Source organism: Clavelina lepadiformis, chromosome 8, assembly GCF_947623445.1.
Source record: "Clavelina lepadiformis chromosome 8, kaClaLepa1.1, whole genome shotgun sequence".
Classification (NCBI taxonomy): domain Eukaryota; kingdom Metazoa; phylum Chordata; class Ascidiacea; order Aplousobranchia; family Clavelinidae; genus Clavelina; species Clavelina lepadiformis.
This window is the reverse complement of record NC_135247.1, coordinates 15,077,852-15,101,867: the sequence shown is the minus strand read 5'-3', so window position 1 is coordinate 15,101,867 and position 24,016 is coordinate 15,077,852. Positions and strand designations below refer to the sequence as shown.

Here is a 24,016-nt window from a genome sequence, read left to right as displayed (position 1 = left end):
ATCTGACACTAAGCTACCATAATCCTCTCGTACAGGAGGATATTGCGAGAAAAAAACGTTTCATTCGTTGTGAAAGTGGTGTCACAGCCACTTTAGAAAAACCGTTCTTTCAACTTGTGCACAACAAGTGTAATGTAAACCGCCTAAAAATTATAGTTGTCAACTCATAACCTTGTTGGCGTTTTGGAAAAGTCCCGCAATAACCAAACACATGGAATCATTTATAAATAAGCGTTAACCTGTAATTACTTCCGAGAAATTAAGATGTTTCTAGGGATATTACAAAGCACAATAACCACCGTCTCTTTCACTGAAAAGTTTTAAATGGTAAAACTTTAGCTTTCGTGATGTTTGTTAAGTGACGGGTATTGGGAAATGAAATGTTATTATATGGAAAGAAATATTAAATACTAATAGGCATGTTTATATTAAATACAATATTAAATACTAAATGGCATAATTAAGCATGAATCAATAATAAGGATAAAAATTCCTAAAAAAAGTAACGATCAAAAACAAACTATAATGAACTTGCATTGAGAATAAAAAACATATGTTTCATGAATGGTTTAATAAAAAATTTTAAAGCATCGATAAACTTTTAAATATTTTTAACTTATATACAATATAAAAATACTATGTTTGCCACCAGGCATAATTTCAACAACAAAAGATGCTCAAGTGACGATTGAATTCTTTAATGAACCAACATAATGTTTTCTTGTTGTTATATACAATATGTTAGAATTGTTGCCAAAGTCACATACACTCCCATATATCGCTGAATATTGAAGAAAACATATAAAAAGAATTAGGTAATGAATACTGGATAATGAGATAGGAACAGAATGAAAAATAGAAAACTTCTATCTAGCGTATAAGCATATTCCGCTGTTGTGTCTGATGTTACGAAGATCTACAGACTTGATTCCAATGCGACTCGCAACGGATTTGCTCCTCAGTCTAAAATCCCTGTCTGCCACGTCCTGGAAGAGAGGATCACTAATAACTGATCGTAAGTCGTTGGATGTGCTATTCCGCCATTCTTGCAGAGATCTGTGTTTCGGGAAGAACTCGTCAACTTGATGCTGATGAAACATCCGAAAGAAATAGATGTTGTTGTTTACTTGAGGAACAGCAAACACCCATTCGTCGGATGCTCGCCACATCCTGGCAGCAGAATTAGCGACGTATATGACATTCTTCTTAAAGGTTAAATCCTAAACAATAAAGACATTTCTTCGTTTTTGCATTGAAAATGTGTTCATTTGAAAGCCTTGAGGTCAATAATCGCAATATTCAACAACTCATATACTGTATTCTCGATTTAAAACTTGCCTGCCTAAGTAAAACACCGTCGCCAACAATGCGGTTGCAGGTTCCAAATACATGATGTCCATTCGTGTGATAAACCATGTTGTTTAAGGCCAGGTTGTTTTGTCCACAGTGAAAGTTAATAGCTGCACCGTCCAAGTCGTACAACCAGTTCTTTTCAACTGTAAATTGGAAACAATAATGTGGTGCAGACGCACGTCCGTATTAACTATGACGTGGTGAAGATATAAAAATAGTGAACCCGATCAAATGACTTCAACGTTCGTGAGAACCCGAATTTGAACGTTTGACGTTATCACAAAACAAACCAAGACATTCATATTTGAGCAAAATGCCTTACGTTATTTAAGCAGATGTAATAAAAAGGCATTTAACGTGTATTTGATTCTTATGATAGTATTTGATAAGGTTTGATAATTAAGCATCGCACTTATTTGTCACGTAGATTAGCTAATGCACAAGAGTTACATAAATCTATTTTAATGGTTTTATCCTTTTCTGAATTAATTTTGACCCCGACGTTACCCGCCATTTGCTGCACGTTTACTGCTATTTCAGATTTTTAATTTTTTAGCGGCTCCGACTTTCTTTCTCTTTGTTTCTCTTTCTTTCTGTAACTAGAGTGAAGCTAACCGCAACCGACCTCAAATGTCAAACAGGGCCAGCACTTTGTACAAGTCACAGGAAATACCTGTGCTTCTAATAATTGACAATAAATTTGACGATATAATATAAAGCTTTACTCTGTTTTTGAAAAGAGTTCTCTTCCAGCATCAATGCTTTGTGTTTAATTGTACAAAAAAGAAAACGTTCGGGTAAAACCGAAAGTAAACCTGAGGTTCGTGAGAACATTTAAAATTGGTGAAAATTTACCTCTAAGGGAAGACACAGCGGTATCTCCATAGATCCCCATTCCACCATAGTGATAAGCAGAGGCTCGATGAACAGTATTCAGTGAAACACGGGCGTGAAGATGACACTCTGACAAATCCTACCAAGTACCACAAATTATACTTAATTAAATAGCACATAATCATATCAACAGCTTATGGAGCAAAAACTTACAACACGGGGCCCGCTACATCTTGGGTTAGAAGCAAGGTAAATTCCACCAAAGTCACTTAAGATGCCCATGCCGTAGTTACTCACGTCGTTTTTCTCGATTATGAAAACAAAGCGATTTGGCCGCAAATAACTGGATCTAAACATTGGTTGCCATCCAACCTTGTTATAAAAATACCGCAAAAACTTTCGTCATTGAGAAAATGTTCAAAGATTGGAAAGCAACTAGAACCCATATAAAACGAGTTTACATACTACTACTATAGAAAAACGTGCTTAATGAACAAACACACCTTTATACCAGCATAAGGAGAAAAGCTGATTTTGTTTTCTACAACTTTTGCGTTGGCCGCACCTTGTACGTGAACACAGCTAGGCTGAAAAGTATAAAAATGCACGAAAACGTTTTTGCTATATGTCCAGTGAATGAGGTTTCCGTCTCGTGAATATTTTGCGGTTATTGTAAGGCTAACTTTATCCTACCTGAAACATATGAGACACTCCGCAACTTGTAAAAGTGTTTTTCCGAATCAGAAAATTTCTGGTCTGGTAACCAGTGTGAACACCATAATAACCAATGTCATGAAACTTGTTGGCAGAAATCTAAATTTTCAAAACAATATGTTAGCACAATACCAGAATGTATTAAATGCCCTATGTTAAGTATTTTTCTCACTCTGTGATTGATGCAAGTTCCATCGAGCGTTATTGCTGTGTGTCCAATATTAGAAAATTCACATCGTTCTATCACCACGTGACTTGTATCCTCAAATTGCAACAAACTTGGTTTAGCGTGATATCTTTCAACATTTCTTTCATTGGAATGCCGGAATGCCAAATCCAAGAATTGAATATCCGCAGTGTTTTTTACTGCATTATCAAAATTGCATTTGCTAAATGTGTTACTTACATAAATTTCAATACATCAAAGCAATTTAGCTTTTACTTTTTACTAGAATACCTATAAACAAGATATCCACGGAAGCAATGAAAACACTTTTTGAGGTAAGGGATCTTTCGGGTGGAATCAAGTACAAACGTTTATTTGTTTCATCACAAAAAAATTCACCGGTTGCATCCAATTCTATAGGGTTTGTAGAATTAGTTGTTCAGAATCAATCAAGTAAGGTCAAAGCATATCAATAAAAGCTATCCCCGTAATCTTTACGATGCTGCTGCTAATTGCACAATAAGAATTACAGGAGTTTGAAATGATTAAACAATAAGCCTATAAGCTACCTTCAAAAACATTCTCCACAATATAACGCCATCCTGATGGGTTTGGATGCATTCCTATAGGATGTTTTAGTGGACGAACAAAATGAACTTGGTTCTTTCTGGCAGTGATGTTCAATATATGTCCTCTTTCTGCTGTCCAAGCGTGAAAGACAAGAATGTCGCCGGTCTCAGGGTGTCGCCACCTTAAATCGATATCTCCTTCTTTGAACACAAATCCATGTTGATTATCGGGATGACAATAGTCCTGTGACATAAATGTGCTTTAAGCATAACATATTGGTCCTGGCTAAGAACTAGCATATTTTTAATAACAATCGTTTATCAAACTAACGAATTCAGATTAACATCGTAAAAACTGTAAAACAGCGTCGCAACCTGCTTGAAACCGCCAATTCCTTCAATATTGCATTTGGAAGTAGGACGCAGCAAATCACTTATTCTCAAATATGGTCCCTCACCGGTCATATCATTTCCTGTCCAACGTTTCAAGTTGGGTTTCCTGGTAAATGAAGCCAATACAATAAATCGCAAGTTCTTGGAATTTCCTATATCTTTGATATATTTTGATACCTTGCTCTGACAAGTCTTTTGTCTCCCAAGAATACGTGTTTAGAGCATTTTCCTTCAATAGGAGCAGCAAATATCTTTTGACCAAATGGAGTAAACCTAGACCCAGGGATTCTATATGCTCCAGAAATCAGCGGCCTTCTATCTCCAGGATAACCGACCATCGACAAACCCTTGTCCTGAAAAGTTGTCAGTTTGTCAGTTGGTCATCGGTGTTTTTCCAACAAGTTCACAAATTACTGCAAAACGTTGTAAGTTTCACTCACCCTTTCATCCAAAGTTATCGTCTCGGTCACAAAATAGATTCCTTGTTTCACAAACAAGGTGACTCTTCTCTTGAGCGACTTTCTGTGAGTCCTGATTCCAGTTATCGCTCCCGACAAAGTTCTGAAAGGTCCCGAGTCGCGACGGGGATAAGGTGTTTTTCCATTCCATTCATCCCTTCCACGTTTAGCATCCACAAAGAATAGATCGTGAGAGCGACTCTTTTTAATTACTTGAGCCGGATCAGGTCGAGATGGACAAGAAACATTTGCAAAGGTCTTTACCTATATATAACGTGCATCGACGTGATTTGTCATTTTACTTAAATCAAATCGTTATTACATGTGATTTGCTTACGTACTGTCATATGGAAAATGATCATAGCCACGAAGATTACATTTTGTCGAAACTTGCTTTTGTGCATTGTCAAAGATAAACAATCTTACCTAAGTGCATGGAAACAAAAACAAAAGTAACCGTTTAAAATTTTTTTCCTTCTCTAGCAAAGCAAATGCGACGAGAAATGTAAAGAAATATTCTTCAACTCCATCCTTTCCTTATGTTTGCATTTTCCTGCTTTATTCACGACTTTATTCTTCTGTGGACCGTTAAATACATTGGGTTTCCTTATAGAGCTATATTGGTGTTTAGGAAAACAAATTTTCAAGACGCGTGACATGCCGACAGGCATATTAAAACATCCCGAATTAGATCGGAAATTTTTATTTATCAGAAAATTTTTTAAGGTCTTATTGAAACAGCTTTCCCAGTTAATATTAAGACAATATCGTTGCAGTCTTTGTAAACAGCCTTTTATAATGCTACTTATATTTTATATCTTTCACTGCAACCAGAGTATCTACATAGGCCTACAACAACACAAATAATGTTTCGTTGCTCTTGAACAACTAAGGCGGTGCAACTGCCTTAATGGTATTTTTAATATTATTGTCTAACATTTTCCATGTCGTAATTGCTACAGCGGAATACAAGTGAAACCGGTTAATTGCGAAGACAAGTTGCCAAGGTTTTCTTACTGCGTTTAACCTGAAATATGCGATTATTCGTATCTACCATAAACAGGCAAAACTATTAGCAGCAACAGTATTTTTACTATAGTCGTTGATACTTTAATTGTTTCTTATTTGCGATGACAGAATTTCTGAATTTTGCAAAAACAGCAATAATCCGTAACGAATACGATCTTTTCTATCTGATAGAAATATTTTCGTGTCACGAATCAAACACAACAAATAAATTAAACAACAACGGTTAATAACTTTGTGACGGCCGTGGCTTAATCCATTTACATTTCACCACATAAACCAAAGTATACATTTTCTTTTGACCAAACTACGCAAGATGTGATTCGATGTTATGTGGCGGGCCTCGTGATGGTAGCGGCCCGGATTTCCGATTGAAAACTGACTGACCTTTCAGTACAGCTGTAATGCTTTAGACAAGACAATCCGCACGATTTCTCATATTTAATGATCTTGGTGAACAGTCCCAAAGTCACGTCAAGTCATAAATAAACAACAACGACACCGCCAAGCCTACCACAGTGGACGTCAGCACGCCGCTGGTCACTCGTCCAACGCGTGATCGGTGTATGTGCGTTTCCTTTGTTTGTATGGATAGGATAAGTCATTCTACTTTGTAAGTTTGTACAAATGAACGGCTCCTTATAATTCCGTCCAAAAAAAGTATTTTTAGACCAGGTTGCGCTTTATCCTCGCGAGTAAAAGAGTGTATATGGGCTGTTTGGTGAAGGGTAACAAGCCGGGTAACAAGCTAAGCCACTTTCTACCAAGCTCACTCACAAACAAAGTCAACAGCATTGATTTATTGACACACGATCACAGATTATACTGTAGCTATAGTAAACACACTTGAAACAAAGCTAAAACGATATGGCGACGTCTAGGCTGTAATACATCGATAAAAACTGTCCAATCAGAACATTCTTTCTTGCTTAATTTTTGAGGTAACGTGAATGTTATGGCATCTTAACGACAACTAAATCGTAATCTTTCAAACTAAATTGACTTAAGCTTTCGTCCAATTGTTAAAAATATAACTTCGAAACAAAATAAACTTATAATCATAGAAATAATCGAGTGATTGTATATGTGCAACAAACAATACGAAAATCATTAATTATGTCAAAATACGCAAACCAATGGCAGAGCCCGTTTCAACCAACGCTAACAAACAACTAACAACGGTAATCCACTTGATGGTCACATAATAATTGGTGAGTAGCACCAAGCGAGGTAGAAAGTTGTTTTCTATGTTGTGTATTGGCAAAAAATATTTTGTTACTCAAAGGTTCAAAGTTTTTTTTCCGATATTTTTACGGCTTCAGATATTACAGGCCCCTTGTCGTGTAAGTAACTTTTGATTGACAACCGTGAGTCCTAAATATTTTGAGAAGTACTGCCTTGCAGAAAACAAAACACAAAATAACACAAAACAATAAACATTACAAAAGTAAAACAAAAGTAAGGCAAATTTCCAAGATATTTTTTGTAAACGAAAAAGGGAAAACGAAATTAAATTTTGGAAACGAATTTATTTATTTGGCAAATCTGACGTCTATGTAAGACGTAGATAAATTGAGAGTTTCATTTTTGTTTCGCATGATCTGTAATTTACCTGTTCATACACGACAACGGTCTTTGGTCATCAGTTCACTACATAAAACTTTCGTATGCTAAGTAACTTATACTTGACAGAATTTAGCTAGCAACAGTGTTATTTAAATTTCCGAAAATACAACAATTACTTTGTGTTTTATTATTGCCACATAACGACGTAATTAAAGGACACCACTTGATGGCGCAAGAGCGTTAGCTTGGTCTTCTGAATTGTGCGAAGCGGAAGGTTATCGTCATAGCAATTATAGCCTTTTAAAATAATGAGGTCTTTCAAAGTGGAAACTTCCAATATGAAATCCCATCGGAAAGGTGTTAATCGGAAGGTTGCTGTCATTCCAAGTAGCCTATATCCTTTTAAAAAGAATGAAGTCTTTCTGAGAGACAACTTCTACTATATAAAAGGTGAGTGTTAAAGTCAATTTCATATACCAGCTTCAATGAACGAAGCTTCGGGTTATAGATTTAACTTACATTAAGAAGCCGTTTGCAGTCGATTGGTTTTTGTAATTAATCTATTTTGGTGGCTAATAGCGTCCATGTGAGACAAAACAATCCTTTATTTTTGAGTTTTTTCCAGATTTTTTAAACAATTTAACCGGCAGTATAAGAAAAATTTGTAAACGTAAAAATTTTAAATTAATTGTAGCAAAAATTTTGAGTTTAATTTTAAACTTCGGAGGATGTATAGAAAAATATGTATCGGCGTTCTACTTGCGTTTATACGTCTTTTACTGGTATGTGATGTAACAATAGTTTACATGTAAAACGCGTGACATAAAATTACGTATTTTCGGCAAGTTTTCAGCGAAAAAATCTTACGTAAAAGATGTGTTAACGTTTTGGCAGGTTGATGCTTCATCGCAAGAGTCAAGAATTTTGCAAAATCGAATCCTGCAATTATCTCGCAGCGCCGATTTCTTTTACCTGGACGCAGAAAACGGTAACGATAAGTGGAATGGGAAGAGACCCACTCCGGAAGAGGGAACTGGGCCTTTTAAGACTTTTATTGGAGCCATCGATGGGATAAGAGCGCAAAGAGCGTTTCCCAACGAAAAAGTAACGTTGTTTGTGAGACAAGGAACCTATTCCATAACAAAGACGATTGTATTGAACGAACAGGCAAGTTACATATTTGCGAAACCAAAATGTTTTTTAATGTGCTTGATCTTCAAATTTCTAGAGAAGAGTGAAATGTTACAAATAAACAATTTCCTCATCGAATTTAATTTTTTACTTTTTTTTACTTGCAATAAATAACTTGGAAATTTGTCTTGTACTTTTGTACTTTTTTGATATTTCGTTTTGTGCAATGCAGTAATACTAAAAATATTTAGGACTCAAAACTATCCATCGTCGGTTATCCGGGAGACAAAAGACCTGTAATATCTGGAGCCGTAAAGATATCGGGAAAAAATTTTACACCGTTGGGTGATAAAATATTTTTTGCCCCTTTCAAAGGCAAATGTTCCAAACACGTATTTTTGGGGAAAAAGCGGTTAATAAGAGCAAGGTAAAGACTTAAAAATGCCAAGAATCAAAGTGTAAATTTAAGGATAGTAAAACTGCAAACTTTCCCAGGAAACCAAATTTGAAGAAATGGACAGGAAGCGACATGACCGGGGAAGGACCTTATCTAACAATAAAGGATTTGTTGCATCCAACCAGTGATTGTGACCGACAAGCTTCGGGTGGATACAGACAGGTTTGGAATTATTTTTGTTTTGGATGTTTCAATTTATCAAAACATTTTAAGAGGAACGCACACGGTAAACTTGTATTGGAAGTATTTCAAGATTTTTGCTTATTTGGTTTCAAAAACTAAAAAAAAGGATTTTTTATATTGAGAACATTTTTGCATTCAAACTTTGTTAGAGCTTTCAGTCTAAACGATTTCCCAATAAGTTACAATCTTCCATTTAAAATGATTATTAAAATCTTGGCATATAGCCTATAGGCGTTACCATATAGTTTACCGTTATTTGGCTACTTGTACCGGTAATATGGAAAATTTGTGAGAACAATCAGAAAAAATCTTTCTCCGTAACTGGTTCATCTAAAACTACTATTGCACAAACGTCCGGCAGTTTTTGTCGTTGTAGCAAACTATTAAGTGATCAAATTACTATTATCACTTACTAACAAACGGCTAGCAGCCTATAACAGAGAGTTATAGTTATTATAAGTTTTAGAAGATTTAAAAAAAAATTTCTCAATATTATTAAACTTTACGAAATTGACAAACCATCATGTTCTATATCTGTAAAACATAAAATACAAATATTTTGACAAACGGAATAAATCGAAATTTCAATTTGTTTACAGCGTTTGCGTGATAAGTCAATTGATTTGATACGAAGATTGCTTATACCCTATATGGTTTTCAATATAGTTAAATTGCATTCAGAAAAATTGCCACCCGAACAACAAGATGGGATTCATATTTGAACAAGGAGATATTGATCCGAACTGGTCAAATCCCAAAACCGGAGACATTGTGATCTTCCAAGGTTGGACAGCGGAGAGAGGCCATATCAAGAATGTTAGCGCAGGAAATATATTAGAATTTACAAAACCGCTTAGATTTCCCATCGGAGAGCACCCAAAGTCGTCAGGATTTCGTTACATCGTTGAACATATTTTTGAAGGTGAGCTCAATGATGAATTCATCGATCTGATTTAAGCAAAAGTTTATTGAATACTCACACTGAATTTTGATTTTGTATGAAGTAGCTTCTGTGTTAGTAATTAAAATCAAAATTACGTCATTTTCATAATTACTGCAGAGCTGGACGCAACTGGTGAATTCTTCTGCGATGAAGAGGCACAAATCCTGTACTTGATTCCTCCTGAAGACGCCCTCTTAGATAAAGATGTTTTTATTGCTTCTGAGGACACTTTCTTTATAAGTAAACTAATTTTAAGCTATTTTCGACTATACGTTAGCGGTATACGTTTTTGCAAATTGAACAATAATGCATAATGCAAATAACTTAGCATTTGTCAAGTCTGATGAATGTATTTAGGGCTTCAATTAAAACTCCTTTTTTCAACAAAAGTTACAGACACAAAAGATATACAGTTTGAAGGCCTCGAATTCCGTCATTCCCACGACAGAAATGTCAACAGCTACAGTCGCAAGCCAAGTGTCTTTCATGTTGAACAAACGCGGCATTTTTCTGTGAAACGCTGCTTGTTTTCCAATATTGGCTACACCGGAATACTCATTTACAAATCGTGTAATTATATTCAGGTGGGTTTGCTGGTAGCAGCCAATTATATTTATTGTAGGTTTATAGCTTGCTTATTTTTGGGCTATTTTTCGTAAGTATACTTTATAGTCATAACAAGGTGGCAACCCTGAGTTTTTATGACAACTGTAGATTCATAAAAGCAAGTTTTCTGATGTTGGCTATTTTGCAATTGACAGCAGTGCTCAAACAAAGAACTTATTTATTTTTAAAAATACTTTCGAAGGTTGTGGTGTAACAAACATGTTTCAGGTAAACAAATCCAGTATACGCATCTATTATCACGTTCAATTTGAAAAGTAAATGAGTAATTAGTATAGTTGTTATAAAACGTAGGTTATCACTTATTTTTTCAATAACCTATATGCTGCTTTGAAATATCATACAAACCTGCTTAGCAAATTAAAATGTATTTGAAAAACTTTGTAAATCATTAGTTAATATCCTGCATTTTTATTAGCCAAGTTGTTTGCATATCCGAGGAGCAGAAAACATTAAAATTTCCGGTAACAAAATCAGTAGAAGTTCTTACGCCGGGATGAGGGTAAGTCAAGCAAATACATTGTCGCTTGATTTGAAAAAATCACTTGTTTCTCAAGCACAATTCGGCTACTGACATTTCATGCAATTGGATATGACGTTATTTCAGATTGGGTGGCAATCAACGTTCACCAAAGATTACGTATCCGAAGGTCGGTACGTCTTCCACGTTGTCAGAAATGACGTCAGTAACTATGGAATGGGTATTCTGAGTGATTTTGCTGGAATATACCTCGCTTCTCATCCAGGCTGTAGTGGCCCCAAAGCCGTAAGTTCACTCCCCACGGTGATGGCTAAATGTGCGACTGGTTTAAAAACTCTTTTAAAAATTTATTTGGACAAACTTTCGTAATTAGAATTTGTCAAATTGTCATCTTCATGCAAGAGTTGCTTTCAATACGATCCACAACGCCTCAGCTTATCGTTACGGAGGGATGGGAATATATGGCGACACTGCCGTTTCGTCACTCACAGGTAAAATAAATAGTTGTGTTATATTTTGAGTTATTTTAAAGAAAGCTGATATATCTGAATGTTTAAAGTTGGTTCAATTTCGCTTTACTTAAAAAGCATAGAAACAAAATATTTTGATTTACTTGCAGTTGAAAACAACTGGTTGTACGACTTGGACGGTGCAGCTGTTAACTTTCATTGTGGACAAAATAACGTCGCCCTAAACAACATGATTTATCATGTAAAAAACGGTCGCGTATTCGGGACATGTAATGCCATTGTGGGTAAAGGTGTTCTGCTTAAGCAGGTCAGTGCAATGAGTTTTACGCGTTGATTAAAGAAAACAGGTTCAACATGTTTATTATTTGTTAAAGAGGCTTTTTAAAAGTTAATTGGAAATTTTGGTGTTTTCCTTTTTAGGATTTGACTTTTAAGAAGAACGTAATATACGTCACGCATAGAAATGGGAGGTTGTGGCGTCCATTTGACGCTTGGAGATTTGATGCCCCTGCTGTGGACAACAATGTCTACTATTTCAGTTCTGATGATCTGAGACAGAAAAAACAGTTCTTTCCCAAAACAAAATCGTTTGGAGCATGGCAAAGAAACTTAAATGACTTGAAGTCAATTGTTGGTGACCCTAAATTCATGGACACTAAAAACAGAGATTTTAGATTAAAGAGTTCCTCCGTTGCCAGAAACATTGGAATCAAATCTTTTGATCTTCGTAAATATAGAACATGATAGCAGAATGTTTTTTATAAACATTTTATGAAAGACAATATTTGAAGTTTTTCTTTTTTCTTTGTTAACCCAGTCGGAAATTATACCAGATTATGTATGGCCATTTGATCACTTATGTCTGATTATAACAGATTATGTGTGTATTATGTTTGTTCGTAAGAAAGAGTTACATAATCTTACATATATCCTAGTTTATCATAAACAGCCCACCGATGGTTCATGGTACCTTTCTAAACCTTGCCTCAAGTAAGAATTTCTTGCATAATGTTGGTATAAAAATCGAAAGTTTAAAGTTTAATTTAATTCTTCTGCATATAATTATTTTCATAGTGCGCATTGCTATATACGTTTTATACTTGTATAGACATTAATATTCTATGACAAACATATAATTACTATTACGCTTTTATCATTTTTCAATATTAATATATATTTTCTAGTTTTTTATTTTATTTTGTGTTATTCATTTACTTATCAACCTTGGTTGTCGTTATTGCTGATGTTGTTTTATGAGTTGCTTTATTCATTCCATTTTCAATAAAATTTCTCTGGTTGCATATCTTTTACACTGCTTTATGACTGTATGACTAAACGTCTCATTTCGTGTACGACTCTATACCGATCTTTGGTTGCCATAACGTAAACACGCTGGTACAGTCTAAGAAATTTGTGCGCGGATCGGTTTTCCAGACCCTTTGCAACTCTTCTGGAGTTTGAAGCGGATTAGTAGGTGATAGGAGACGTCGTAATTTTTATACCGGCCTTGAAACTTGTGCTAGTTAAGTTAAAAGTTTGCTGTCTAAGTTTGCCACAAAAGTAAAAACAACGAATGAGGACGGAAGAAGAACTCATATATGAGGTGTCGAGAGAAAATTTATTGTATCGTTAACTGTAGCGATAAGATAATTACAAAGTAATAAATAAAAGTCTGATGTGATGGAATAAGCGAAAGTATTAGTAAGCACAACAACGCAGTAGCCCTAGTAGAAACAAAAAGGCACCAGTTACATATAAATAACAATGTTATATTATTATGTATTTATAAGGCACACATTTCGCTACTCGTTTAGCGTAAAAGTGTGTCTCGTTACTTGTAATTGTTAACATATTCCGCTGCTTCTCCTGACTTTGCGAAGATTAATCGATTGTATTCCGATCTGCGAGGCGAAAGAGGTTCCTCTTAAACTAAAATCTCTTTGCTTGATATTCTTGAATAGAGGGTCGTCAATGACAGAGTTAAGGTCGTTGAAAGTGTCATCTTTCCACTGCTGGAAAGATACGCCTTTCGGAAAGAACTGGTCTAACTGGTCCTGACTGAACGGATTAAAATAGTAGATATTTTTGTCAACATCCGGGACCTCAAACGTCCACTCGTCAGCAGGACGCCACATCCGGGCATTGATGTCAGTGACGTATACTACGTTTTTCTTGAAAGTTAGGTCCTAAGTAAAACAAGTTGCGTTTTGAAAGTGCTACTGTATATACTGTATGAACTGCCATGGTGAAGAAAGACATTTCAACAGCAGGGTGCGACCATATACAAAGAGAGCATACTACCTGTTGGAGCAAAACACCACCACCGACAATTGGATTACAAGTACCAAATACACGGCCGTCGCTAATATGATAAATCATGTTGTTCAGTGCGAAATTATTTTGACCGCAATGAAAGTTAATAGCTGCGCCATCCAAGTCATAGAGCCAATTCTTTTCAACTAAAAGTATAAGTTACTCTGGTTTTGTCTCGGTATTGTTTGCAGGTTAAATATACCCTATCTATATACAGTTCATTCTAAAAATAGACACTTTGTTTTACATACGTCTAAACTCTAAACGATTAACTATACAGTACAAGGTACTGTATATGTAAGCAAAGTTTTAAAAACTGTTGGACAGGTCCTGCAAGTAGTTAATGCAACACTATAGAAATATTTTTGACCTATGCGAAACACCTCTTAGGGATGAGACTGCCGTATCTCCGTAAACACCTAGTCCACCATACAAGTATGCTGATGCATGATGAATGATGTTAAACGCAACTCTTGCATGTAGATGGCAATTGGACAATATCTATCATTGAAAGTTACATCATCAATTCGACCACATTACATTCGACGTTGGCTCGAGCATATGTACACTTGCGTATCTCTTACAGCATTGGGGCCGCTACAGCCTGGATTGGAGGAGAGATAGATCCCACCAAAGTCGTTCAAAATGCCCATACCAAAATCGCTGACATCGTTTCCTAGTATTTGAAATACGTATTGACCTGACGGTACAAAATCTTCGGAAAAAGTTGGTTGCCATCCGATCTGAGGCAACAGTGTTTATCGTGATAATAAAAGCGGCATAAGAAATTGACAGCAAATTCTTTTCACGAAAAAGTATGAAAAATTCGTTTTTACCCTCATACCGGCGTAGGACGTTTTACTGACTTTATTATCAAAAACTTTGATGTTAGCTGATCCTTGGACGAAGATACAACTGGGCTATAATAAAAACAAGGTCAATAATAAATAATCAGAAACCGCATAGCACCTACGTTTGCAAAACAAAAGTTTCAATTACAGTGTGTATACATAGAATAATCTTTAGAAATAAATCTTTTTTTGGTAGATTTAAAGCAATTTTTGAATGCAAAAAGCATGCAAAATGAGAAAAGTTTGTATGATTTCTTTCAAGTTTCACTTTCAACTTTTATATACCAGAAAAACTGCTCAAACTATTGCATTGCATGTCCCACCAAACCAACTTATAGCACTTTATCAAATGTATTGTGTAACATAAGATACCTGAAACATGTTTGAAACTCCACAGCCTTCAAAAGTGTTTTTATGTATACGCAAATTCTTCGTTTCCGAACCGCTGGTTATTGCGAAATAGCCAACATCAGAAAACTTGTTTTTACGAATCTGATAAACATGGTAGATTGATAAAGTAAAGCAAATGTATATCTTTGAGTTCTTTTTCGTGCCCTTCATTGATAACTAGAATTTCATTTGTTGACATTTACTTTGAAAACTTATGATAACTGTCTCAAATTATTTGATATTTGAAGAAAAATATCTCGATGATGAATTCGACCCAAAAACTCTTTATCAGTGTAATATTAGGTTTGCTGCGTTATATTCTGGAAAAAAGTTAAACGTCATGTACACATATCATCAGCAAAATTCCAATTAGTACGTTGTAATAAGTGAAAAAGTTATATAGGTTTTTCATTAAAAAGATCAATTTTCTTCATCCGGATTTGCAGTTATGTTAAATTGTCTATTCTTTATTTGTGATGATGATCTTAAACTGATGATTTTGTTTATAAATGTTGAATACTCACAATAACATTTGTACAAGAATTGTCAACAACTATTCCAGTGTAGCCTATATTGGAAAAGAGACAACGCTCCACCAAAACGTTGTTGGTGAATTCAAATTGAATGACTCCGGGTTTTTGATTGTAACCAGCAAAGTTTCGATCGTGCGAATGGCGAAATTCAAGATCCAGAAATCGTATTATCTTCGTATTCTCAACTGTGTTAATACAACAATTTTTCAACTGTACATTACATTTTAAACACAATTGAAGTTATTTTATATACCAATGAAGAAAGTGTCCTCAGAAGCAACAAAGACGTCTTCATCTAAGAGAGCATCTTCAGGAGGAATCAAGTACAAGAGTTGTGCCTCTTCATCACAGAAGAATTCACCAGTTGAGTCTAACTCTGCATTAAATTATGTTATTGGTTTCTTCCTGTAACTTCAGTATACTGTATGTTATTCCAGTATTGTAGGCAGTATTTAGCAGCCAAGCAGTATTCCTACTATGTGATATATGATATACATATGGCATTAAGCAGAGTGCAAGTGGCTAATTACCAAACATGTATAATTCAAATATTTTATGCTGTTTGATTCAGGTATTACCTTCAAAAATATTCTCAACAATGTAGCGCCATCCGGACGACATAGGATGCTCTCCAATAGGAAATCTTAGTGGTTCAGTGAATTGTAATTTATTTGCTGAGCTTATATTCTTAATATGGCCTCTTTCGGCGGTCCAAGCTTCAAAAATCAAAATATCACCCGCAGAAGGTTTTGTCCAGTTAAGGTTAACGTCTCCTTTTTCAAATACAAATCCATTTCTATTATCCAAATGACAAGTGGTCTGTTGGATACAATAACTTTCATCTGCGTTTCGTAGTCAGTCTCAGAGATAGTTTGTAGAGTGACGTCATGGAATCTATAGCACTCAGGAATTTAGAAATAATTTATTCACACAACCTGTCTGAAACCGCCAGACCCTTGTCGGTCACATGCCTCACTAGGACGCAGGAGGTCTTTGATGGTAAGGTAAGGACCCTCTCCTGTCATATCTTTTCCCGTCCATTTGTTTAAATTTGGCTTTCTGAAAAATGTAGCTTGACATCACACAATATTTGTCGTCTTTGACAACTTACGTTTTCACTTACCGCGCTCTTATCAATCTTTTGTCTCCCAAGAAGACATGTTTGGAGCATTTACCACTAAAACGGGCCACATATTTGTCTTGGTCAAACATAAAAAATTCACTGCCAGGTATTTTTGCAGCCCCAGATATTACAGGCCTTTTGTCTCCAGGATAACCGACTATAGATAATCTTTCATCCTGAAACATCAATTGCTGTTGAAAATATGCTTCAATCTTTGCTTTATTCCGTCTGTATTACGCTCGAGTACCATGAAACACGTTTTCATGTAACCATCCATCTTACCCTTTCATCTAAGATGATTGTTGGACTTAGAAAATAGATTCCTTGTCGCACGAACAAAACTACGTTTTTTCTAAGAGAAGTTCTATGCTCCCTGATGCCATTGATGGCTCCAAGGAAGGTTTTAAAAGGTCCAGCACCTTCTTCCGGAGTAGACTTCTTCCCACTCCATCCATCGTTACCGTTTTCTGCGTCCAGGTAAAACCGATTACTTTTGCGAAATTTTTTCGTGGTTAGGCTAGATGGTGATCGCGATGGACAAGCTTCGTGCGATGACACACGAACCTGTCAAATGATTGGACGTTTGTTAGACAGGTTTAATAAAAGTTACGCACAACTTTTATTTTGGAAGGAATCTTTAACCGTTTGTAAAATTAATTAAGACTAAAAAAAGATTAATTTTTCTGGAGTGTAAATCAAATGTACGTAGGTCTATGCTATAAATAATACATAAACGCCTTGTTAAACTTTGTGTCTTGCTAAAGATTTATTGAAATCTTTGTTGTCACATGCATGGACGCTTACCGTCATAAAGAAGATGACCGTCATAATGACTTTCAAAACCTTCATTTCTTTCATCTTCTTCTAAATGTTATAAATCTGAAAAAGTGTGGCTATACTTACAACACACCGTGCATATAAAATTCATCAAACGTCATAAATAGTCATAATAAATTAGCCTAAACATTAGTCAACAAAACAATCAGCTAAAAATTTGCTCGCCTGGCTCTAATCGCATACTTATAGGCAATATTTCTTTCTTGTAAGCAATTTGCACTGTGATATCTTGCATTACACGCCGATGACATCTTAATGCTTTAACCTACTGCTACGCCGTAGCTTAATTGCGGAAACAGCGATTAGTATAATACAATAAAAAACCGCTGACTAATGCGCCTGGTGATAAGCTATTGCATACAAAGCTAGAAAGCTTTAAAACACGGGACATAATAAATATCCAGTTACGATATATTCTGAAAGCTTATATCATAACTATACCATGATCGATATTTCGTAGCATCTCAAGAAACGTATCTACAAGAATATAGTTTATAATTTTATTTCATGATTTTTGAGGTGTCGTTAAAATGTTAAAATTCAAATGATATTTAAGAAATGCTCATTACATCGTTGGTATATTGTTGCTTTTGCAATAGCCTGACAGGGCATGATTTTTGCAAACACTCGAACATCGTATACAGCAAACGTGACGATATGCGCTATATATGTATAACAGCAAAATTTTATTAATGACTTGGCGAATCTATTTATTACCCGGTTCCATATATAACTAATTCGTACCAAGTTTAAGAAACTTGTGGAAATTTTTCCTTCCAAAATTTTCAGATACATGCATACCTTTATTTTTCCCAGTTTTTGACTTTGTGGTGACGTCATCACAAACAACAGTCGTTATAACATGGATTTCGTCATTTTCACTTCGGTTGCTTCTTAACTCTGTTTTTTTCTTAACTGCTATTGTTGTGTGGCACAATGACGTCACAGAAACTTTACAGTTTATTGTTTTGTTTCATATACACCCTAAGTAATTCTGGAAACACTAATTATGATTGCAATACTGTTATATCAAAATGTTTATAATTATAGTCAAATATTACACGATTTCCGGTTGTCAACATTTCATGGTTTGAAACTTATATTTTCTTTTCTAAAATGCAAACGCGACACAGAATCCGTTTCAACATATGCCCGTTGCTGTACCTGATTTAATCAAAATATTGCAAGCGACGGCGGTTGATGTGTGACAAGTGAGTATTAGATAACATCGATCGTCATGACAAATCTTGCAGCGTATTTCCTTCTTTTTCAGAAATTAGCTGACGTATATCATTGGGTTGTTGATTGCAACGAATCTAATTTAAGATGTTCTACTTGGTGTGAAAATATTTTGACGTTGAAGACATTTCTGTCCAAATAACGAACCGTATTCTTGACTCTATATGGTCAGATTGTCGTTTCCGTCATCGCGTGTAGATGCTTCCTTCACATTTCTGGATTATGATGAACCCTATCCAGAATTACGTCACAGCACAGCGGTTCCAATAAAAGCTATTCAGCTAGAATAAGCAGAGCAAATATTTGTAAAGGCAGGGGGTGCAGAAGATTATTATTGCAACCTCAACATATGGTGATACAAAGTAAGCAGAGTTATTTTTCATTATATTTTGAATATAAGGTAGAAATAAGCAGCTATAATCGTAAAAAATGTGAAGCGTATTGTGAGGCATACATTGCAACTTTAGTTTGTTAGGAGCAACATAAAACTATCTATGTTGTTGTAAGTATCCTGATTATTGTGTTAGGAAGATTGCAGGACACTATAAGAGGATACATACAAACGATGGCAACTAATATATCCCTTATTGATTACCAGCACAGTTGCTCTAATTAGGTTCCAATAATGTTTCCTGATGAATGGAAATTGCTGATTTAACTTGAAAGACTTTTTTGTCATAGTCAAAATATCTTAGTTTTATTAAACCCAAATATTATTTTAGCCTAATAGTTATTCGTTTTTGTAAACAATAGGCTGTAGCCTTCTATGAAAGCTCAACGGGTGTAAAGATATACCGGGGAATAAAAACGTGAACGGGAAAGGAAAGACAGCAAACATAGGGCAAGGATATACCAAAAATGACTTTTTGTTTACACTTATCGCCGCTTTTGTTTTGCTAGAGAACCAAGCAAGTTTTCAACGCTTTATACTGTCGTGTTTGTTTTCACAAAATTTTCACTATGCACAAAACGACCTTTCGACAAATTATGGGTTTCATGAGTGTTATCATTTGCCATTTGACGGTACGTAAGCAAATCACATGTAATAACGATTTGATTTAAGTAAATTGACAAATCACGTCGATGCACGTTATATATAGGTAAAGACCTTTGCAAATGTTTCTTGTCCATCTCGACCTTTACCCGCTCAAGTAATTAGAAGGAGTCGCTCTCACGATCTATTCTTTGTGGATGTTAAACGTGGAAGGGATGAATGGAATGGAAAGATACCTTATCCCCGTCGCAACTCGGGACCTTTCAGAACTTTGTCGGGAGCGATAACTGGAATCAGGACTCACAGAAAGTCGCTCAAGAAACGAGTCACCTTGTTTGTGAAGCAAGGAATCTATTTTGTGACCGAGACGATAACTTTGGATGAAAGGGTGAGTGAAACTTACAACCTTTTGCAGTAATTTGTGAACTTGTTGGAAAAACACCGATGACCAACTGACAAACTGACAACTTTTCAGGACAAGGGTTTGTCGATAGTCGGTTATCCTGGAGATAGAAGGCCGCTGATTTCTGGAGCATATAGAATCCCTGGATCTAGGTTTACTCCATTTGGTCAAAAGATATTTGCTGCTCCTATTGAAGGAAAATGCTCTAAACACGTATTCTTGGGAGACAAAAGACTTGTCAGAGCAAGGTATGAAACTATAGTGACTATAATGACACTTTTACAACTATAGTGACATTCCAAGAACTTGCAATTCATGGTATTGGCTTCATTTGCCAGGAAACCCAACTTGAAACGTTGGACAGGAAATGATATGACCGGTGAGGGACCATATTTGAGAATAAGTGATTTGTTGCGTCCTACTTCCAAATGCAATATTGAAGGAATTGGCGGTTTTAAGCAGGTTGAGACGCTGTTTTACAGTTTTTACGATGTGAATCTAAATTTGTTAGTTTGATAAACGATTGTTATTAAAATATGTGTTAGTTCTTATAGCCAGGACCAATATGTTACGCTTAAAGCACACTTGTGTCACAGGACTATTGTCATCCCGATAATCAACATGGATTTGTGTTCAAAGAAGGAGATATTGATTTAAGGTGGCGACACCCTGAGACCGGCGACATTCTTGTCTTTCATGCCTGGACAGCAGAAAGAGGACATATATTGAACATCACTGCCAGAAAGAACCAAGTTCATTTTGTACGTCCATTAAAACATCCTATAGGAATGCATCCAAACCCATCAGGATGGCGTTATATTGTGGAGAATATCTTTGAAGGTAGCTTATATGTTTTATTTTCATCCCGAGGTTAATTATTCCATAAATAAGTAGAGGCTTTGTAAAGGTTCTGCGGCTCTAGGATAAATTTCATTCGATATATCTTCAGTATTGAGAGTATATAATGGATTAATATTGGATGATTAAATATGTAAAATAACTTAATTCATATATATCCTGTAGAATTGGATGCAACTGGTGAATATTTTTGTGATGAAACAAATAAACGTTTGTACTTAATTCCACCCGAAGGACCCCTAAACTCAAAAAGTGTTTTTATTGCTTCGGAGGACATCTTGTTTTTGGGTATATTCCGTTTACGTAAAGAGTAAAAGCTAAATTGCTTTGATGTATCGATATGTATATAGACATTTGGCAAATGTAATTTTAATTGTGCAGTAAAGAACACGGTGGACATTCAATTTGTGGATTTGGCATTCCGGCATTCCCATGACAGAAATCTTGAGCGATACCACGCTAAACCAAGCTTGTTGCAATTTGAGGACGCAAATCGTGTGGTGGTAGAACGATGTGTGTTCTCTAATATTGGACACACAGCAATAACGCTCGATGGCACTTGCGTCAATCACAGAGTGAGAAAAATACTTTACTTAGGTCATTTAAAACGTTCCGATATTGTGCTAAAATTTTATTTTGTAAATTTAGATTTTTGCCAACAAGTTTCATGACATTGGTTATTATGCTGTTCACACTGGTTACAAAACCAAAAGTCTGCTTATTCGGAAAAACACTTTTACAAGTTGCGGAGTGTCTCATATGTTTCAGGTAAGTCAACATGGTAAACAAGATTATCGAATAGAATATCATAAAACAATAAAAATAATGCTTTTCAATCAGTGGACGTGGCAAAACTCTTTTGATAATTCTTATACTTTTCAGCCTAGTTGTGTTCACGTACGAGGTGCGGCCAACGTGAAAGTTGTTGAAAACAAAATCAGCTTTACTCCTTATGCTGGTATAAAGGTATATGTTTGTTCATTAAGCACGTGTTTCTATTAGCATTAGCTTGTTCGATGCTACATATTTAAAATATTTCAAAGAATTTTAAAGAAATTCAGAGAATGAAGATGAAGCATTTTTTGTACATTTTTATAACAAGGTTGGATGGCAACCAACGTTTAGATCCAGTTATTTGCGGCCAAATCGCTTTGTTTTCATAATCGAGAAAAACGATGTGAGTAACTACGGCATGGGCATCTTAAGTGACTTTGGTGGAATTTACCTTTCTTCTAACCCAAGATGTAGCGGGCCCCGTGTTGTAAGTTTTTGCTCTATAAGCTGTTGATATGTTTCTGTGCCATTTAATTAAGTATAATTTGTGGTATTTGGTAGGATTTGTCAGAGTGTCATCTTCACGCCCGTGTTTCACTGAATACTGTTCATCGAGCCTCTGCTTATCACTATGGTGGAATGGGGATCTATGGAGATACCGCTGTGTCTTCCCTTAGAGGTAATTTTGTCATCTACAGTATATATATATATATATGTTGGTTTAAATCAGTGATGTGCCAAACACGAACCCCATAACGAATACTCGGCACGAACTTCACCAATTTTAAGTGTTCTCATGAACATGAGATTTGTTCGTGCGAATTGTATTGGTAACGCCATATTCTGCAGAATATGGAATTTTGCTCAGATATGATTTTTTGGTTTTGTTTTTTCTTGATGTCATACATTCCACCTCGGGTCCAATTTTCACGATTGTTAAAGTCATATGCTCATAGGTTTGTGCATGAGAACCGGAACTATCTTCAATTTTTCACATCCTTGTAGTTATAATGCTGATAAACTTCTGCACCACATTATTTTTTTGATTTTACAGTTGAAAAGAACTGGTTGTACGACTTGGACGGTGCAGCTATTAACTTTCACTGTGGACAAAACAACCTGGCCTTAAACAACATGATTTATCACACGAATGACCATCGTATATTTGGAACCTGCAACCGCATTGTTGGCGGTGGTGTTTTACTTAGGCAGGCAAGTTTTAAATCAAAAATACAGTATATGAGTAGTTGAATACTGCGATTATTGACCTCAAGGTTTTCAAATGAACACATTTTCAATGCAAAATCGAAAAATATAGGCTATCTCTGTTTTTTAGAGTTTAAGCTTTAAGAAGAATGTCATATACGTCGCTAATTCTGCTGCCAGGATGTGGCGATCATCCGACGAATGGGTGTTTGCTGTTCCTCAAGTAAACAACAACATCTATTTCTTTCGGATGTTTCATCAGCATCAAGTTGACGAGTTCTTCCCGAAACACAGATCTCTGCAAGAATGGCGGAATAGCACATCCAACGACTTACGATCAGTTATTAGTGATCCTCTCTTCCAGGACGTGGCAGACAGAGATTTTAGACTGAGGAGCAAATCCGTTGGGAGTCGCATTGGAATCAAGTCTGTAGATCTTCGTAACATCAGACACAGAAGCGGAATATGTTAATACGCTAGAAGTTTTGTATTTTTCATTCCGTTTTACATCATGTATATTGCGATCCATGCAGTATATTGATTCTTTAAGTTTTTTATTTTTTGATCTTCAACATGTATGGAAAGCTTTTTGTATTTATATTATGGCCACATTTTGTATCTAGGTTAAAAATTTATTAGACGTTCATTGTTATCGAAAGCATTTAGACCATTTATGAAAAGTACTGTATCTTTTTTTCCCGTTACGTATTTTTGGCATATCGTAGTTTTGTTTTCAAAATTAGAATCTTCATTATCGATTCGTTATTTTTTTTGATTAATTATAATTATTTAATTATTCGCCCTGCCTATTACGTTAATTATTTTAGTCAAGTGCTTCTTACGATAATATTCGTTCATTTTTGAACTAAAAACCTCAATTCGCTATACTTTTTTTATTATGAAAACGCTATCGTGAAAGAGACGGTGGCGATAATTGCGCTTTGGAAACATCTTAATTTCTCGGAAGTAATTAAACCTTAAAGGTTTATTTAACAAATCCATGTGTTTGGTTATTGCGGGACTTTTCCTGAACGCAGACAAGGTCTTGGATTGACAACTACAATTTTTGTGCGGCTTACATTGCACTTACTGTGCACAAGTTGAAAGGAAGTCCTTTTTAAAGCGGC

At 35.5% G+C, this 24,016-nt stretch overlaps 4 protein-coding genes across 6 annotated transcripts; 1 reads left to right on the top strand and 3 right to left on the bottom strand.

Moving 5' to 3' along the window:
* Nucleotides 1-758: 758 nt before the first annotated feature.
* Nucleotides 759-2,525, bottom strand: LOC143469779 (uncharacterized). Its single transcript, XM_076967595.1, has 3 exons — nt 2,401-2,525; nt 2,209-2,326; nt 759-1,496 (listed from the first exon to the last, which is right to left on the bottom strand). Exons 1-3 carry the CDS (start codon nt 2,467-2,469, stop codon nt 1,300-1,302), a joined length of 384 nt encoding a protein of 127 aa, XP_076823710.1. The 5' UTR covers nt 2,470-2,525; the 3' UTR covers nt 759-1,299.
* Nucleotides 2,526-3,819: 1,294 nt separating this feature from the next.
* Nucleotides 3,820-4,834, bottom strand: LOC143469425 (uncharacterized). Its single transcript, XM_076967120.1, has 5 exons — nt 4,829-4,834; nt 4,470-4,751; nt 4,207-4,382; nt 3,968-4,135; nt 3,820-3,880 (listed from the first exon to the last, which is right to left on the bottom strand). Exons 1-5 carry the CDS (start codon nt 4,832-4,834, stop codon nt 3,820-3,822), a joined length of 693 nt encoding a protein of 230 aa, XP_076823235.1.
* Nucleotides 4,835-12,965: 8,131 nt separating this feature from the next.
* Nucleotides 12,966-17,677, bottom strand: LOC143469732 (uncharacterized). Of its 3 annotated transcripts, none has more exons than XM_076967539.1 (14): nt 17,599-17,677; nt 17,383-17,457; nt 16,861-17,142; nt 16,579-16,754; nt 16,391-16,514; nt 16,034-16,274; nt 15,709-15,831; nt 15,447-15,640; nt 14,905-15,024; nt 14,518-14,601; nt 14,266-14,424; nt 14,065-14,182; nt 13,670-13,827; nt 12,966-13,554 (listed from the first exon to the last, which is right to left on the bottom strand). In XM_076967539.1, the coding sequence occupies exons 2-14, from the start codon at nt 17,434-17,436 to the stop codon at nt 13,213-13,215; spliced, it is 2,175 nt and encodes a 724-aa protein (XP_076823654.1). In that variant the 5' UTR covers nt 17,437-17,457; nt 17,599-17,677; the 3' UTR covers nt 12,966-13,212. The 3 variants fall into 3 exon arrangements, with proteins under 3 accessions (XP_076823654.1, XP_076823655.1, XP_076823653.1); XM_076967540.1 differs by having other exon boundaries at nt 14,266-14,357; nt 14,526-14,601; nt 17,581-17,671; XM_076967538.1 differs by having other exon boundaries at nt 17,581-17,664.
* Nucleotides 17,678-18,756: 1,079 nt separating this feature from the next.
* On the top strand, nt 18,757-23,877 carry LOC143469797 (uncharacterized). The gene is made up of 14 exons (XM_076967619.1): nt 18,757-19,016; nt 19,555-19,677; nt 19,755-20,036; nt 20,124-20,299; nt 20,390-20,513; nt 20,648-20,891; nt 21,075-21,197; nt 21,291-21,484; nt 21,558-21,677; nt 21,792-21,875; nt 22,012-22,170; nt 22,245-22,362; nt 22,738-22,895; nt 23,020-23,877. The coding sequence occupies exons 2-14, from the start codon at nt 19,615-19,617 to the stop codon at nt 23,359-23,361; spliced, it is 2,187 nt and encodes a 728-aa protein (XP_076823734.1). The 5' UTR covers nt 18,757-19,016; nt 19,555-19,614; the 3' UTR covers nt 23,362-23,877.
* Nucleotides 23,878-24,016: the final 139 nt, after the last annotated feature.

Excerpts from the sequence above, each read along its gene's own strand:
- LOC143469425 (XM_076967120.1), bottom strand. Across the intron at positions 4,383-4,469 it reads CGATAACTTTGGATGAAAGG|GACAAGGGTTTGTCGATGGT; the intron begins GTGAGTGAAACT and ends ACAACTTTTCAG. Across the intron at positions 4,136-4,206 it reads AAAAGACTTGTCAGAGCAAG|GAAACCCAACTTGAAACGTT; the intron begins GTATCAAAATAT and ends TTCATTTACCAG.
- LOC143469779 (XM_076967595.1), bottom strand. The coding sequence starts at position 2,469 with ATGGGCATCTTAAGTGACTTTGGTGGAATTTACCTTGCTTCTAACCCA. Across the intron at positions 2,327-2,400 it reads GATGTAGCGGGCCCCGTGTT|GATTTGTCAGAGTGTCATCT; the intron begins GTAAGTTTTTGC and ends GGTACTTGGTAG. Across the intron at positions 1,497-2,208 it reads CGCTGTGTCTTCCCTTAGAG|TTGAAAAGAACTGGTTGTAC; the intron begins GTAAATTTTCAC and ends TCCAATTTACAG.
- LOC143469797 (XM_076967619.1), top strand. The coding sequence starts at position 19,615 with ATGCACAAAACGACCTTTCGACAAATTATGGGTTTCATGAGTGTTATC. Across the intron at positions 21,678-21,791 it reads GAGTGTCTCATATGTTTCAG|CCTAGTTGTGTTCACGTACG; the intron begins GTAAGTCAACAT and ends TATACTTTTCAG. Across the intron at positions 22,363-22,737 it reads CGCTGTGTCTTCCCTTAGAG|TTGAAAAGAACTGGTTGTAC; the intron begins GTAATTTTGTCA and ends TTGATTTTACAG.
- LOC143469732 (XM_076967539.1), bottom strand. The coding sequence starts at position 17,436 with ATGAAAGAAATGAAGGTTTTGAAAGTCATTATGACGGTCATCTTCTTT. Across the intron at positions 15,025-15,446 it reads ATTCTTGTACAAATGTTATT|ATTCGTAAAAACAAGTTTTC; the intron begins GTGAGTATTCAA and ends CATGTTTATCAG. Across the intron at positions 13,828-14,064 it reads GGCAGTCTCATCCCTAAGAG|TTGAAAAGAATTGGCTCTAT; the intron begins GTGTTTCGCATA and ends TTATACTTTTAG.